The following is a 16,955-nucleotide window of genomic DNA, read 5'->3' on the forward strand; positions in this document are numbered from 1 at the left end:
AATATCACTACTTAGGAATCCAAATAAATCACATTGTATGCCTGCCAAAGTAGATCATGCTTTTCACAAGAAAGTAGATGTAATATATGAAACTGACTCGCAAAGTTAATGTTTCCCACCAGTAATAACATTCATTTCTATGTACTTACGTCTGTTAACATGACTCACTAAGTTCTTCTGCTTTCTTTTGTGAGATGGATGGCAGCAGAATGAATTGCACAGTGTTTCTGAGCTGTACCTCAGCCAAGATTTTACTGCCGAAGAAGTTCTAGCAGTGGCAAATACATCTTAAGCAAAGTGTTAAAAGATCTGGTTTTGCAGTGTTTGGTTTAGACACTGTGATGTCAGAAAGGGGTGCATATATGAGGTAATGTTTTGACACCATCATCACATAGGTTGTTTCCTTTAGTACAGCTGCTGTATTTGGGGAGGCATTTTGAGTTCATTTGACTGTGTGTATACTCCTGCTCTCGCACATATGCAATGTGTACTTGAAAGGAAGACGTTTCAAAGGCAAAAAGGACAACTAAGTACCTGTTTTCTATTCCTTTTGAACATTTCTTAACAATGTACTTGTATTTAGAAGAGGGAGAAAAGGAGTATCTCTGAGACTAAAACTGTAGTTTGGAGAATCTTGTGTTCTTTTCGTAATTCTGCAATAGACTTTCTCAGAGATTTTCAGCTAGATTGTTAGAATCTGCTCCCCTGCTGTGTTCTGTTGCTAATTATGAAGGCAGACAAGAGGCAAAAATACCTTGCAAATTGTTTTTCTGTAGACTATAAAGTGAAGTGGAGGTGTGTGTGGAGTGGTGATGGAACATTAAGACAATGGCATGACTGTGTTGGAACGGACAAAGAGCAAAAGCCAAAGCGAAGTAATTTTTAAAAAGAAAAGGCAGTCTTGAGTGAAATATTTACAGTTAAGAAGGACAAAGTAAGAATTGAATATTGTCTCCTTTTCACTGCAGCTCATAATAGGCAACACTAAACTCATCCCATAAACTGCAGGGGAACCAATTACTTTGACAATTACTAGACAGGTTAAATACAGAAACTGCAGCTTATTATGGTGGGGTGTGACGTACCAGAACTACATTTCCTGTTCAGCTTGGATTAAAGCAGTTGGTTTCACAAGACCTTTTGAAAAAATGGAAGCAAGTTAGTTAGTTTTGTCTTGTTTCTATGCCAAATATTCTCCATCATCTGCTTCTCTTGTGCAACCTGATAAAAGGGCGTTCAGCACATATCGCTGTGAGCAACATATTTCTTACATTTCTTTGAAAGTGTTCTTTACAGACGATTGTGGTGATTTATATATGTGTAGGGCATATAGATATGTGTGTGTGATATATGTGGGACAAAATAATAATCTTGGTCACAGTTTATACCACATTTATACCCATCTGTCTGAGATCAAATTTAGTCAACAAGCTTTGAAAGAATTTTTTTTTCCTTTAGTACTGTGGGTCTTGGTTTTTCATAGATATGTTGCTGTAGAATGTATGGCCAGTAAGGAACACTTCACTTCTTGCTCTAAAATTATTTCAGAGATTTCTTTAAAGCATTCCAGATTGCATCACAAGGAAATGAGGGATATTTCTACAGCTGTGATCTTCAATTGCAGTCCTTATGTTCCTAAATCACTTTCATCTGTCTGTAAAGTTTAGAAAGGCTAATATGAAGCAGGATTGTACATTAAACTACTTGTAAAACATAAAGAAAAAAAATAAATCTTTGTTTTCCAAGGTGGGGGGTCCGGGAAATAGTCTGCAGCTGATGTGGTTGTTGGTACAAAGTGAAATATAAGAGCCAGACCTGGAGCCTTGATCACTTTGCAGGAAAAAGTTTTCAATTTTTGGGGGGTTGCTTTTTATTGGCCTTAATGCTGGCCCCACTCACCACGCGCTTTGCAGCTGTCAGCTTCCTGTGACTGTACTGCACATGAAGTCAAGGGAAAGTTACCATAATTTTTCCACCCAGTGTACTTCCATTAATTACTTTTTTTGATGAGAACTGTTGGGCTCCTGTTCCAAGAAATAAGACTGGAGTTTGTCCTGACCCCTACTGCAGATATGCAGGGAGCTCCTGAGAGCAGGGAGCCTCCATAGGCTGGCTACAGTGGTAGTACTGGCAGAGCCACTGACTGATTAGTTCTCCCTTTGATCTTGAGGATGCACTGCCAGCATTTTAAAACTCATCTTCCTGGCTTATTTGAGCTTACATTTAGGAATGACTGCTCATTTCATGGCTTTAGTATTTTTTTTCCATGTTGCTGTTGATGGTCTGGGCAGAAGAAACATAAATACCTTGAATACTGTTCAGCTCCTTTCAAAAGTTGTAAGCCTGTAGTATGCTTCCTGCTGCTGCTGCCAGGTGGACTTGACTGGACTATCTGATGCTTTTTTGTTGTGATTGGTGCTAGTCTGGAACTTCCAAGAGCTACTTGCATAAAAACAGTTTCACTGGAAATGTAAAAGGAGCAGTATCTTTAATATAATTACAGATTTGGAAATGGTAGTGAGCTGCAGTTTTGAAAAGTTAAGGGTGCCGGGATTATTGGAGTAGTCCTGATTGTTTTAAAGGGAAATACCTTCTAGCTTTAAGGAATGTCTAGGTTTCAATTCGATCTATTGAAGTTGTGGTATTTTCACAGTTTGCTCAGCAAAACCAATTTAATTTTAAAAAACTTTTTTTTTTTCTTGTGCCATCATGGTGTTACAAATCCACCTACCATAGGAAATTCCATGTTGTGTTGATAGCAGGATTTTTTTGTTTGGTTGGGTGGGTTGGGTTTTTGTTCTTTTTTGTTTGTTTGTTTGTGGTTTGTTTTTTTTTGTTTTGGTTTTTTGTTTGTTTTTTTTGGGTAAACCAGGAATGCAACTTCTTGCATTCTTTTGTGAGATTTACTGGATAATAAAAATGATTTATCTAGGAACTAAAAGAGCGGTTTAATAACTTTTTGCCAGCTAAAAATGTTATTTCCCTTGAAATGAATGAGCAATTACCAAGTAACTTAGTATCTGCAGTTTGTAGAAATTGAGAAAGTTGATTTTAATTTTTATAAAAATTACTTGCTCCAGTAGCATCCTGATTGAAACAGTATCAGCAATTTCTACCCTTAAATTTAAGTGCATTTAGTTAGGGTTGTGGTTGATACAGCTGTTTTCATGTTAACTATCTATTTTCAACAGGAAAGATTATGGCTTGCTGACATTTACATACCATAAAAGAAACCACACTGACTTTTTAAAGTTTAACTTTAGAAGGGACTGATTTTTTGCTTTAATATATCCATAATGATAATCAGACTTTCAGTGACTGGCAAGTAAGAAGCAGCAGCATTTTTCCTCTGGTTGGTAGTGTTAGGTTTTTGCTGTGTTAGGTACTATTTGGATATGTAATGCTTTCTTTATTCCTTGGAATGGCATTTTCAGTCTGAGAAAATGTCTAAGTGAAAGCATGAGTAGAGGTAGTACAGTCAGCATTTCCATCACAAACTTGTCCAATGTAGTTATCAATATATTTAAAAATAATGGTACCCTGACTTGAGGTGAAGCTATGAGAAAAAAGGTTTGGGATTGAAAGAAAAGATTCCCAGACATAAATTGATGTTTCTGGCAAAGAAGGAAAGATGGGGAAAGTTTTGTTTCACTGTGTATAGTTGTATGGCTTAGTAGTGGGTAATTTTTTCAACCTTAATGGAGCCATGGCTAAGAGACAAATAGCAGAGTAGTGTTTTGGTAGCATTAATTCTGCTGTGTGAGGTTCTAAAAGAGTGAAGAGCTGACAGGAGCCTTACTTCTGTTAAGGAGCCTGTGGCTACATCTGTGCTGTGAATAAAAATGGGTCAGAGCACAGGCTTGAGTGCTCTCAATAGGATATTGTGATTAGCTTGCTCCCTGTACAAAGAGTGGCATGTGCATCGGAAAAGGATCTTCCTCCAGCAGACACTGCAGTAATAACCCAGAGCTAATGACCAGGAATACCACCTAGGATGAAGGTGATATCAGGGGACAGGGCCTGGGACTTTGTTCCAGTGTGCAGAGTCAGAGAGATTTGTGTTAAGCTGGGGCTGCGGTGTTGTAGGGTTTCTGCATTCTGGCTGTTTTGTAACATATCCTAAGCGATTTAAGGAAATCAGAGAGGTTAATAGTTGATCTGAAGCCCACCTCTGCTCACAGAGCAGTCTAGGAGGACAATGTGGCAAAGCAGGCTACCTTTATCAGAGCATTAATATATATTTGTCTCTTTTCTTCCTTTTTCTCCAATTTTCTGGGCTATAAGTGTGAATTCCTTTGCCAGCTTGCCTCTGTTCAAAGGCATTGTGAAAAGTGCATGAAGGCTGCTCTGTAATTCAGAGTACTGTAAAGAGACTTATTCTGTGTGTATAGACTCACTGAATGGTTTGGATTGGAAGGGTTCTTTAAAGATCATCTACTCCAACCTCTCTGCCATTGGCAGGAACATCTTTCACTAGACCAGGTTGCTCAAAGCTCCATCCAACCTGACCTTGAACAGTTCCAGGGATGGGGCATCCACAGCTTCTCTGGGTAACCTGTTCCAGTGTTTCACCGCCTCATTATAAAATATTTCTTCCTTGTATCCAATCTAAACTTACCCTCTTTCAGTTTAAAACCATTGTCCCTTGTCCTGCCACTACAGGCCCTGGTAAAAAGTCTCTCTCCATCTTTCTTGTAAGCCCCCTTTATATATTGGAAGGTTGCAATGAGGTCTCCCCAGAGCCATCTCTTCTCCAGGCTGAACAACCCCAACTCTGTGGTGTGGTGTTACTGCACAGTGGCAAGAAAGAGTATTACAGCTTCAGAAGCCATCTCCTGATGGCACGGGGACAATGCAGTAGCTTCCCTGTGACTACTAGTTCTGAGCTCACTAGCTAGTGATTTGGGGGAAGCAGAGATGCTGGACCTCTGCATGCATCGACGCGTCTCCCATTTTGAGGATGAGTGGTTGAGTGGAGGAGGTAGTAAAAAGAGTCTAGAGTCTCTGCTAAGGGATAGCAAGTTTCTAGGTAAGGCAAAATGGCGTAGTTTTGATTGGCTTTTCTGTCATGCTTTATTCCTGCTTATTGCCTTCTTAAACTAAATAATTGCTTTGTTTAGATCCAGTTATTTTCCGCTGGTTACAAGCTCCTTGAAGAACAGAACCAAGATAACAAGCCCATTATTACTAAATTTTTGTTCTTTTGGGCTATTTTAACATTGACTTTCTCATTCAATCTCTTCTGAACCCTCTAGGAAAGTTTAAGGTCACTGAAGCCAATGAAATTGCTTGTATTCTTTTTCTCAGCATCCCAGCCAGACAGCTCTCAAGAGTCTGTCTCTAGTCATTTTCTGTCCCTGAAGCTGACGGATAGTAAGGCATATTAATAGTGTTTCTGTATATTGCTTCCAAATTCTCATGAGTGAATTTTACTTTGAGCGGGTCAGTTTTGGATGATTTCACCAAAGTCACAGAAGCTATTAGCTATCCTGAGACGGTTAACTCCTCCTAACCCCTTCTGGAGGCTGCGAGACAGTATTTAGTCAGGTATGAACTACCATGGTGATAACTGATACATCTCCTACTCTTAATCCTTTATAATTATGCACACTATGTGCAAAGACGTGCAAACTGTCAGGTTTTATGTATTTCTAACCCTCCACTCCAATGTCATCTAGAAAAGTACAGAAGATGTACTTCTCAAAAACACTCAAGAAGGAGAACACAATGTACCCTTGTTACAGAAAGAAATGTGATGAACAGAGCTTTTTAGTAAATGCCACCTACACTGGCCTTTATGCAAAACTGGAGTCAGCAGAACAGAATGAATAAGATCTAATCTCCTACCTTGTCCTGCTATTCCAGTCCCATGTGCCTACGCAAATATTCTGGCCCTGCTGAAAACCATCCCTAACTCAAGTTTCTGCAGCTAGCCTGTGATCTGGAAGCAAGGACTCCTCTGCTGGTGTTTCAGAAAAAAACTAGTTGTGTGAGAGTTGGTCTGCATTTATGGACAGTGGGCCACTGTGGAGGTTGAAGAGTGACCCCATAAAATGTTCCCTTTTGCTGCCTGAAGCCATACTGTCATAGAACTGACACTGTGCCTTTAGCTAACTAGCTTGCTCTTGGGAGGTCAGCTGTTGTTTCTGCTATGCTAGAGCAATAAATCTTGGCTCGTTTCCACCTTTTCTTACTAACTGGAGTGAATAGGATGACATTGTCTCCGTTAGAGGCCAATGTAAGTGAATCAAACAGTTTCTTCCTAGCAAAACCAGTGTTTTCGGAACAATCGTTTACTGTTTTGTAATTACTTTATCATTTCAGAGAGAATGAGCAAAGGTTGAAACCCTGCTGTTAGGAGAGATCTGATTACAGTGGTATTCTCAAGCTTCAACATTTATCTTTTAGTTTTGATGCCCTGAAGTTCAGCTGCTTCAGGATTTCACACTTTGCTTCACAGCCATGAGAGCTGGAATTCTTTTAGTGATAATTGAGGTTGTCATCTAATCATGTACACTCTTCTGTGACATAAAAAGGAAAATCTTAGGAACTGATAATACTGGAAGTTTCTGAATGGCTGAACCCATCCGGCTTCAGCTGAAGCCAGTAAAAAATCCAAATGCTTCATATCTTTAAAATTCAGAAGTTGGTTGCAAAATCCATAGCGAGGAATACTCTTTTACCTTGTAAATGACCAGTCCTTGACCTTTCCCTTCTATCAAATCCAGTTAAAACTGTATGTTCTCTAGGGTGGTGAAATTCGATTTTTGAGTAGTGTCCCAAGACCAAGCTCATTAAACTTCATAAAGTGGGGAAAAACACACTCTAAGGCAGCAAAGGATGGGAGCGTATAAGTATTGTGGAATACTATGCAATTGCACTCCTTTACCTGCAGTCAAAAGGAACTGAGAAATGTAAAAGAGCATAGTCGGTGTGCTGGTTTGTATTTTTCTTCTGAAGCAGAGATACTGGCCTCTGCTGGAGCGCTGGCAGCATTGCATTTGACAGAACTGATGCGAAACGGCATAGCCTGATTCCACCTGTAACACTTTTGTAACTATCTGTCACCTTCTAGGTAACGCTCGACTGCACTTTCTGGTCTTGGTGACAGGCTGTACGTCAGTGGGAAAAATCCTGGACGCTGAAGTTTACAAAATTACTGCAACAGATTTCTGTCCTCTCCAGGAAGAAACCAAGGAAGAGGAGCGCATTACTGCCTTGAAGAAAATGCTGAACTCTGGGATGTTCTATTTCTCCTGGCCTAATGCAGGCTCAAACTTTGACCTGACTGTGCGGGCTCAGAAGCACGGTGATAACCACTATGAATCCGGTAACTCGTTCTTCTGGTTAGTACTGCATGTTACACCAAAGTCTTCTGTCATCCCCACCTGCATCTTATTGGTTGAACATTCTCAGAGGGAAATGAACATATACGTTTCAGGTGCACCTCCTTTAATTTCATTGTCATTTTTACAGGGCTTGTGGCTTTAGTGAAATCATGGTAAACCTGAGTCAAACAAGTAACTGAATGGAATTCTAATAATGACATTTTGTGGTTTTAAGAAGGAAATACAAGATGAACTGCTCACACTACAGAAACATCTTTATATGTCATGAATAGTTTCTCTTGCAGTTCTTTTTAATAATTGCTTTAAAAGTTATCTAATAGAAACCTGCACTTGAACTGTTCATAAATCCCATCATCTGTGCTGAAGTATCTTCTATTTCTTAAAAGTGTATGTGTTTAAAGTCTGTGGTTTAATGTTTCAATAACGTGCCCTAGTTTTTATGTTGAAAACATCAATATTAATATGTTTATGTTTACAGCTCAGTGTAAATTTGAGTTGCACAGAAGGAAACTCCTGTGATACAGTGCTCTCTACTTCTTACTTTCTTGTGCTTATAAAGCAAAGAAAAAGTATTTCTTGTTGTAAGTATTGGTTGAGTGGGAAGGAAAACACACAACGCTGGGTTTTGTCTTCCCTAGGTGGGTTCACCATTGATGTAATTCAGTTTGCTTTACAGGGTCTGGCAGAATGCTTGAATTCCTATTGCCCCTTTTTTTTTCTTTTTTTTCCTTTTTAAACAGAAAGATAGTCACACAGGAAGCATTGCTGTACTGGAAATTCCTGAGGGTTATATGATGTAGCTGGAAAATAACTGGCAGAGTTAGATGTGGGTGTGCTGCTAGAACGTGTGATAATTCTTGTGGCCCAAAGTAGGTGAATATTAAATAAGCAGAAAAGTTCATAATGTATGATGAATAAACATAAGAGAGCAGTTCATTCAGGCTAAATAATCTTTCTAGATGTAGTGTTTTGAACTTCAGTCAGAAGAGGGATACATAAAACTTGCTTTCGACTGTGCTAATTATGCATCCCTTTCAAAAAGCTCACCAAGCATGTCAACTTAGACACGTGGCACAAATGAGCTGTGTTCCAGTGACGGAAATCTTATTGTGGTAGTATCCCTTAATTAAGAAAGCAGGTTTTTCTACCTGTGCTGCCTTTTGAAACTTTCTTCTTGGAAAATAAGTATTTGAACTTCCCTTCTATGCTGGCTAATCTGGAAGTAGCCACGAAAGAGGTTCCATTCTCCTATATGTTGTAGAACAGGGGTGAATGGCAACAACGTCACATTTAGGGCAAAAAAGATGTTCCGAAGAAAATTTTTCTTGAGGCAATTATGTGATACGGAAAATTTCAGACCAAACAATAGATTATTGAGTAAAGAAATAAGGGATAAATAGTTAGATGATAAGAAGCGTCAGTCAGACCATAGTTATAAGCAAGTTATAAGCAAGACAAACTGCCTGTTAAATGAACTGCAACAAAAAGAATTATACTGGAATTTGTCTAAGTGAGGACTTCCTCTGTGAGTAGAGCTAGGAAAAGGAGGTGGAAGAGATACCAAAATTGTTTAGAGCTGCTTTTTCAGTTACGTATTTAGTTTAAAAATGTAAGAATGACTTGCACCTTTTTCAGAGAAATGCTGTACTCTTAGAACAATTCTTCAGGGGTTTTGCTAGATGCAATAACTCTTGTACAGATCTACTGTTGAGTAATAAATGATCATAAAAGGGATTTTCTTGGCTCTCATCTGTGACTAAAGGCACATTTTGAAAAATGAATTAAGGAAAACCATCATAATAGAAGAGACTAGCATTACTGTTAGTCAGGCATGACAGGTTTTTTGGGGTTGTTAATCTTAAAATAAATTGAAGGTTGAAACAGACATTCTTCTTAATTTTAGTAGCACTTTTTGCAATATCTCCATTGACCTGTGGCTCCAGTTTCTGCTTGGAAAAATTTTCCTGAAAATCCTGGTGGATTTTAAAGTGGCTCTTTATCCTGTAGTGTATGGTAAGGTCTGGGCGGTACTGTTCAAAAAGTAATAAGCTTGACAGCACTGTAATTTTTGAAGAATATTGCTAAATATAAGTGTATTTCTGGAGCTTAAAGAGGTGCCATTTCCATCTGAATTTATAAGACAGAGACACAAGATATAAGGACAACACCTTGGTGGTAGCTGTTCTATTAAAATTTGCCATGTTCTGTTCATTGTAGTTGTTAACAAGGAATTCTTCCTGATATTTCCTGGGTTTGGATAAAGTAAAGGTACAAATGAAAAGGGGTCCAAAACCATTGATTGCTTAAATCAGTGATTGCTGTGGGATGGCACCCATGCTTATCTGTCTTATTTTATTTGGTAATGTATCTGTGTGTTGTTGAAACTTTCAGGAACCAACTATTGCATGTGCCCTTCAAACACTACCAGGTGAACTGCTCTGACTGGTTGCTGAAGGTGATCTGTGGTGTAGTGGACATTCGCACTGTTTATGCTTCCCACAAGAAGGCGAAAGCCTGCCTCATCTCTCGCATCAGCTGTGAGCAAGCTGGTGTCCGATTTCACATTCGAGGCGTCAATGATGATGGACATGTGTCTAACTTTGTTGAGACAGAGCAGGTAAGCAGATGTATCCGATAGCTTTGAATAATTCAGTCCACTCAAGTTTAATGGGGGCAGAATTTCCCACAAGAATTAAAGGAGTTCAGCAAGTGTTTTCTGTAAGGATATTTAAAATATTATTGCGTGACAGATCTATTTGTTCTTGCCCATTAAGCGTTTCTTTGTGATCTGTTCTTTTTCTGTGCTTCTCACTTTTTCATGCACAGTTTTCACTAATACAAAAGTCTGGCCATTTGATATTGGAGTGAAATATAGACATGTGGTTTTAAACCATTCAGAGAGCACTGTGTGTTAATTCATGCAAAATCAAATCAACATGTGTAACAGTAAGCTCCTCAATCACACAAAATGTGCTTAGAATTATCAGTTATGGGCCCCATGTATTAAACAAAAGAATGTTTTCAAATCTGTTCCAGAATAAACGTCACGCTTCTATACATTCTGCATACATTTTAAAGTACGTTATTTCTGAAATTCATCATGTTCCCCATGCTATAGAATTTTGAGTTCGCAGTTCCTTTGGAGCAGAGGCACAAAAGAAAATTATTAGCAGAGAATTCAGAGGCTGACGTTAGAGACCAAGCACTGCAGAGAAGAACTGGTTTGAAAGATTTTCTGTAAAGTAATGGTCTCTACTTATAATTTCTCTTTCATTCATTTTAAGTATCTCTTGTTAGTCCATACCACCAGGTTTGCTGGGCTAGCCATTGAAAACCCCGTGCACTGCAGTGGCATAACTATGTCTGCACTGATGTAAAAGAATTTGGTTAGGCGTGCTGGGGGTGATTTTCAGCAAATACTAGAGCTGAGGTTTGCTTTTGGCTCTAAGGAAGGGAAGTCACTTAGAATGATATAGAATCTTACAATCATAAATATTCCTGTTCTGAGTTACTCTTGTCGGCCTTATTAGATTGAAGCCATCACTACTTTGTACAGTAAGTTTTTCAGCTATATAATGAGGGTGATTATTAACTTCCTGCCTCACAGGACTTTTGCAGACCTGCGAGGACAACATTTATAGAAGGTAGGTAGTGTATACTGTGCTATGGTGAAGAAGAGCTCTCAGTGCTCAGGTATGTCATTCTAGTTAAGAGGAAGCTGCCCACCAAAGGAGCTGTGTTCCCTGGGAGTCAAATCATCTTTGGCTAGTAAAGGAAATGGAGAAAAAACCTGCCATCTTCTCACAGTCAGGCAAATTCCAGCCCAATGCATTTTGGAAGAGGCTTCGCTTGATATTCCCCTTTGCTTTGTGGGGGATTCCCTCCAGGGAGAAGTGGCATGACACAGTTTTTATACATACATGGTAAAACATTTCTTTTTAGCTGATGCCGAGACAAAATATATGGGTGAAATGCATTCAGCAGGCTCCCTTGATTGACACAGCCAAACAAAATAACAGAGGCAGCTGGTTTTATTACACGTGGTTTGGCTTACTGACTTGAAAGGGAACAAAAAGTAGTGGACCCTGAAGAGTCTGAAATCTATGCCAGCTGAAATGAGTGCTTTCTTATTAAAGTATAATCACCTTCTCCTTTTTGAATAGAAGTAATGATTACTAGCAGTCAGAACCATCATACAGAAGTGGATGTCTGTATAAGCAGAATACATAAATGGCTGGCAATAGTTTTCAACAAAGGACAAAGATCTGCTCCTAAAACGTGGTTGTTTTCTGTGTTTTCTGAGCAGATCTACAAAACTGTGTGTAGCATAGATTGTTCTTATACTATATAAGTAGGTGGACACACAATGAACGTAGATTGGTTTTGCGATGTTCGTAAGGGGAGGCTGGTGAGATATCTCTACACAACACAGTGAGTGTGGCATAGAGATACTTAAGCTAGAGCCATGTCATTACCTGTGCCAGAAGAGTTACAGCTGTGTCATTGCAGGACCGTGCCTGACTACTGCAGGGTGGCATCCCCCCTCAAAAGCGGCCATACTTTAGCACTAGTATCTATCTCCTCATGGCGTTGTGAGAGTTGTAGCAACTCACACTCTGTGCTGTCCTTTCTGTTACCCCACCGCATGAGGCAGGCATGCCTTTAGGCACCTGTTTGTCCAAAATCCATCAATGTTTGGGTACTTCCAAGATTTCCTCTAGGATGTTGCCTTGATGGTGCAGCTTTAACCTCTTTACCTGGTACTGCTAAGGACATATGTAGAGCTACCTTAGACTTGACAGTGCTGCATTGCTCAACAGAACACCTGGAAGAGTTGCAGACTGGTATTGCCCAGTCTGCTGGTGATATTTGGTCCCCAAGACATGCTCAAAGCATGCACAATGTATACATCTGACTTTCTGCTCAGTGGTCAGAGTTCTCATCAGGGATGCGAGTGGCTTTTTGTTCATGTTCCTCCTTTTCCTGGTTTGCCTGCAGTAGACTGGCCTGGCAGCTTTCCACTTAGTGTTCAGGCTTCCACAAATTCTGCTTGTTGGATGCCAAACTTCCCCTGCAGTGCTTGGTCTCTAATGTCAGCCTCTGAATTCTCTGCTAATAATTCTCTTTTGTGCCTCTGCTCCAAAGGAACTGCAAGTAAAGTCCTGCAGCATTTACATCTTTCTAGAAGGTCTGTCAGTGCTCTGGGAGATGCAGATAGGTCTGCTCACTGAAAAGTGGAATTTTCCCCTGGAACTTGGGAACAGAAGAAGGGACATATGCCATTTTAAGTAATATGTTACAGTCTGTTATTTTAGTCGAGTGCCTTCTCACAAGCATTAGTGCAAAGAATGTTACTCAGGATTGAAAGAATGTTCTCTTGCTGAAATGCAGAGGAAAGAAAATGTTAGAAAGGGTTGTCAGCTTTCTTTCAGATCGGTCTCACATTTGCGGCGCTGCACTTAGCAGTGGTCTAATTATGGGAAATACTTCTGCTATCCTGCTCACTAGTTGGGTCAGAAGTAACTCATTCTATTTAATTATATTCCTGGAGTACTTTATGTTGCAAATGATGAGCATGAAGAATAAGATGCCCTTTGCATCCCAGCAGGAAACGTGAGGATTGGCTCCTGGTGAGTGGCAAAACAGTACTTGGTTGCTAATGCTCCCCTTAGCTGGGGCTGGGTCGGGCTCTTCACAGGAGCCACAGTGCTTTGTTCCAGTTCAGCGAGGGTCTGCTGTGAAGTGCAAGGACTGAAGGCTTTTGAGTGTTTTGCAATTGGATAAGCAAAAGCGCAAGAGTGAAATGGTTATAGAGTGAAAGGCTTGAGTAGGTTGAAAATTATAACAAGGGTTTGCAGTTTGAAAGGTTTGTGTGTTTTTGTTTGGCTTTTGTTTTTAAAGGAAAAAAGAAGGTTGCTGTTGCTAATGGTGATAAGCACTAGTTTTACCAAGCTGCATGTCCTAAGAAAGCAAAGTTGGGCTAACCACTGGGATGCCTGAGATCCAGTTCAAGCTGGCATCCGCTTACCATTGGGAAGGAAAGGTCCTAGAATAAACTCTCTCCTACTTTCATAGTAGACTACTGACTAATCTCCTATGAGGTAATATCTTGGCTGAATAACATTGTTTCCGTTTGCTGCAGCCTGTACAGTGTAATGGCGTGCTGGCTGTGTGCTTTCATGGATAAATAGCACCTTAGGATTCTGAAAAGGCAGGACTTTTCTCCCCTTTGTAGGAATTACTTCTAACATTTTTCTGGTTTTAGAAGAGGGAGGAACAATTAGCCTTATCTCCAGGCAGCTCTTTTATGCATAGATGGCATGCTTTTGTCTCCCACCCAGTTAGCCTTGTGGCATTTTAGCTCTGTAGTGACTCATTTTTTTGTGGGCTCACTTAACTGCTGTGACTCACAGTGTTTGAGAAGAAGGGGGGGAAAAGTTAAATATCTCACTTCACTTTTGCTTTTCAGAAAAAAAATATCTAGTAGTAGATCTTTTAGATATTTGATCCTTTGGCTTGTGTCTTTACAAAGAAAAAATACAAAAATGGCAGGGAACACTTAAGGAAAAACAAAGTACAAAAGGAAGAGAAAAGAGGGCTTTTCTGAAATCCTTCTAATGGTGTACTTCCACATTTGCTGCCAGTATTTTTTAATGGGAGGGTAGCCTTTTCTACTTGCAGTGTTGCAGTTAATCCTCAAGCAGTTTTAAAATCAGTCTCAGTTTCTCAGTGATAGTTCAAATGTTTCCCTTCACCTTTTCTTCCTCCCCTAGTAATCCCATAAAGTTGAGACTGTATCACATTCTTTTAATTCTTTTCTGCTGATAGCACTGAGAAACAAGCGTGCTTTCTTCATTTAGTTTGTGTGCCTGACACTGTTTACATTTCAGCTCCTCCCCCAGTTACCCTCTAAAGAGTTGTGCTAAACTCTTAATATCTTATTATGTGACTTACAGGGAACAACTCTAATTTTCTAAAGATAAATTAATGGTTTCAGTTGTTTTCCCCTTCATGGAACTGTTCAATAATAAAAATGGAAAACTTGACAAGGCATTGAAAGGAAATGCCATGAATTTGGATTAACCTTCCCTTTCTTCCAGTTTAAGAAAAAAAAAATCAGGCGTGGATTAAGAAAAATGATCCCTATTTCACAATAACTTCTAGACCATGTTGGATAGCTCTCCAGGAGAGGAATGGATGCAATCATGTGGTTAATTTATTTTCTGGATCAAGTTTTAGTATGGCCCCAGGCAGGGCAAAGAGGATTATTTTGGCAAGTATATCCTTGGATCCCATGGTCTGAGCTAACGGGTCTCATGGAGAGGTATGTTTAGGCCATCTGTTATCCATGCTTTTTATGGGTTGTGTGGCAGAGCTAGGGATCCCAGAAAAAGCCGTGTGAGTATCCATTTCATCATGGACTGCGTCTCTGTGTGCCCCTTGGGTCTGTAATGAATTTTGCCATTTGAAGTTGTGACTGGATAGTTATTTCCTTCTAATGAAGCTTGAGTGATGGAGATTAGTGAATAAATTATTCCAAGCGATGAATGAGTGCAGCATGCTGGGATTAGAACACCAGCTGGTTGACACAGATGTTTGCCTCTTGCTCAGAAGCAGTACCAGTTTCCTTATTGCTCAGAAGCTTACTATAGCAGTATCTGTGCATGAAGCTTGTGTTACCAGGAAAGGTCCTTGATCACAGGGGCAAGGTCTGGCCCTATGCAACAGAAGAGAAAGATTGAGAAACATCCTTTTGAACTGGCAGTACTATCACCCTTGATCCTGCAGTCAGAGAAAAACCACAAAAAGAGTCTAAGACAACAAAAGTTGAAAGAAAGACATGGTGAATTCTAACAGCAGAAAGTCAGAGGACAAGCAATCTGTTATCAAGGCAAAGAGGTCCTCCATATGGGTTAGGTATCCAGTTGCTACTATGCTGTCTGATGGGAAACTGCAGGAAACTGAAAATCTGTCCAGCTAACTGGATTGGATTGTTCTATGTGCCTGATCCTTCGAAATTAATGAAGTAGTCCTGAAGTGTTTTGAGGATTTGGTAGGAATGAACATTCTCCCTGGGGCAAGTAGGCAACAACTTGATGTCATTTGGATGTCATTTTGGATCTTAGACAAAAGATCAATAGTTTAACAAAGCCCAAAGACTTTAGTAGTATGTATCAACCCTAATGACAAAGTATTGTCCAAATTGTAACTGATTGTTGTTGAACTTTTAGAGGAAAACTGGTGTGATCTTCTTGGATGTATTTTTTGTCCATGAGTTAAGGAAAACAGAACAAGAAAATTCTGGAAATAAAGTACTGTTTATTTTTCTTTTAAGTTTCATTTGTTAAAGAACTGTTCATCTTTTGTGTAGTGCCTTAGAATAAGAGAAACGGATCTGGTAGAGGACAGGGTAATAAATTTAAATTGGAACAACAAAAAAGTGGGACAGATGCGCTTGTACAAAACATGACATTGTGAGCAAAAATGATCAAGGCTTGGAAGAATATGAGAAAGGAATTCTGTACTTATCCATGCATAATGCTGGAATTGCATAAACAATGAAGTTGGAATCTTTTATTTATGAGTGTAATTTTAACATGGATGTATTATCAGTGCTTTTTAAAGATTTTAGCAAATGGGGTTTCTTACAGTGTATATGGGTATTAAGATTATGTCCATTCCTGAACTGGAAAGTCTTCTTAATCTCAGTCTTTAAACGCGCTGACTTAACAAGTCTGCTGGTAGGAAGGCTGTTGCCGCTATTATTGTAAGGTCAAGGGCATACATCATAGAAGGCAATGTGAAGCTCAGGGGTCATGTTGCTTGGAATGGTGACTGAAGGATAGTGAGTATTGCTGAAATTCAGGGAAGATTTGCACAGCTGTAGTGCTTAATGAAATGGTTACAGTCTGTTTAGGAGGGAATGACTGGCAGAAAAGTAACTTTAATGAGTCTTCCACTCATTAAAAAATACTAGATCTTTTCCAAGTCACTGGCAGCTTGGAAGAAAATAATTTTGCATTCATCTGGGACATGAGAATGAGGTGAGAGGATTGTGAAAGACCACAGAATTGCTCTAGAGAACAGAATGATGAGCCCAGTAAGTGAAAAGAAAAAAATATGTGCTAATGTAGAACTTTCTTGTGAATGACTATATTGGAGAAGCCATGCTCCCAGTTCAAAAAGCTCATCTTAATTTCTAGAAGCTACATGGCAAAACGTCAGTTTTTGAAATGCCCTATCATCATAGTGGGGGAGCTCTGTATTAGACCTCATCATGACAAGAGGGCCCTCCAACGCATCACATCAGGGCATGGGCATCCTGTTTACATCACAGGAATGATCCCGAAATAGTTTGAATTTTTTGGTTTTGTTGTTCAGTTCTCCAAATGGGCAGCTTAATAGAGCAGAAGACAGTTAGAAGAGGTAATGGGTGAAAACCAGTTAATAGAAAATGTGAGTGATAATAGTAACAAACATCTGTTAACTCTTATGATGCTGGATCACTAGTAAGTGGAAATACAAGATCTGTTAGTGCAGAAAGGCAGAAATGTTTGGTCAGTATTTTTCTTCTCTATTTGGCATAAAGAAGACAGGTTATATATT

At 39.5% G+C, this 16,955-nt stretch overlaps 1 protein-coding gene across 3 annotated transcripts in view; it reads left to right on the forward strand.

Moving 5' to 3' along the window:
* The window catches only part of SYNJ2 (synaptojanin 2), an 80,838-nt gene that overhangs the window by 14,372 nt on the left and 49,511 nt on the right, over positions 1–16,955 (forward strand). For 2 of the 3 annotated variants that reach the window (XM_080388462.1, XM_080388461.1), the window contains exons 3-4: positions 7,076–7,346; positions 9,741–9,966. In XM_080388462.1, coding sequence (XP_080244588.1) covers positions 7,076–7,346; positions 9,741–9,966 — 497 coding nt within the window. The remainder of the gene's footprint in view (positions 1–7,075; positions 7,347–9,740; positions 9,967–16,955) is intronic. The other variant, XM_080388463.1, reaches the window with a different exon arrangement.

Source organism: Falco punctatus (genome assembly GCF_963210335.1).
Source record: "Falco punctatus genome assembly, chromosome: 5".
Classification (NCBI taxonomy): Eukaryota; Metazoa; Chordata; class Aves; order Falconiformes; family Falconidae; genus Falco; species Falco punctatus.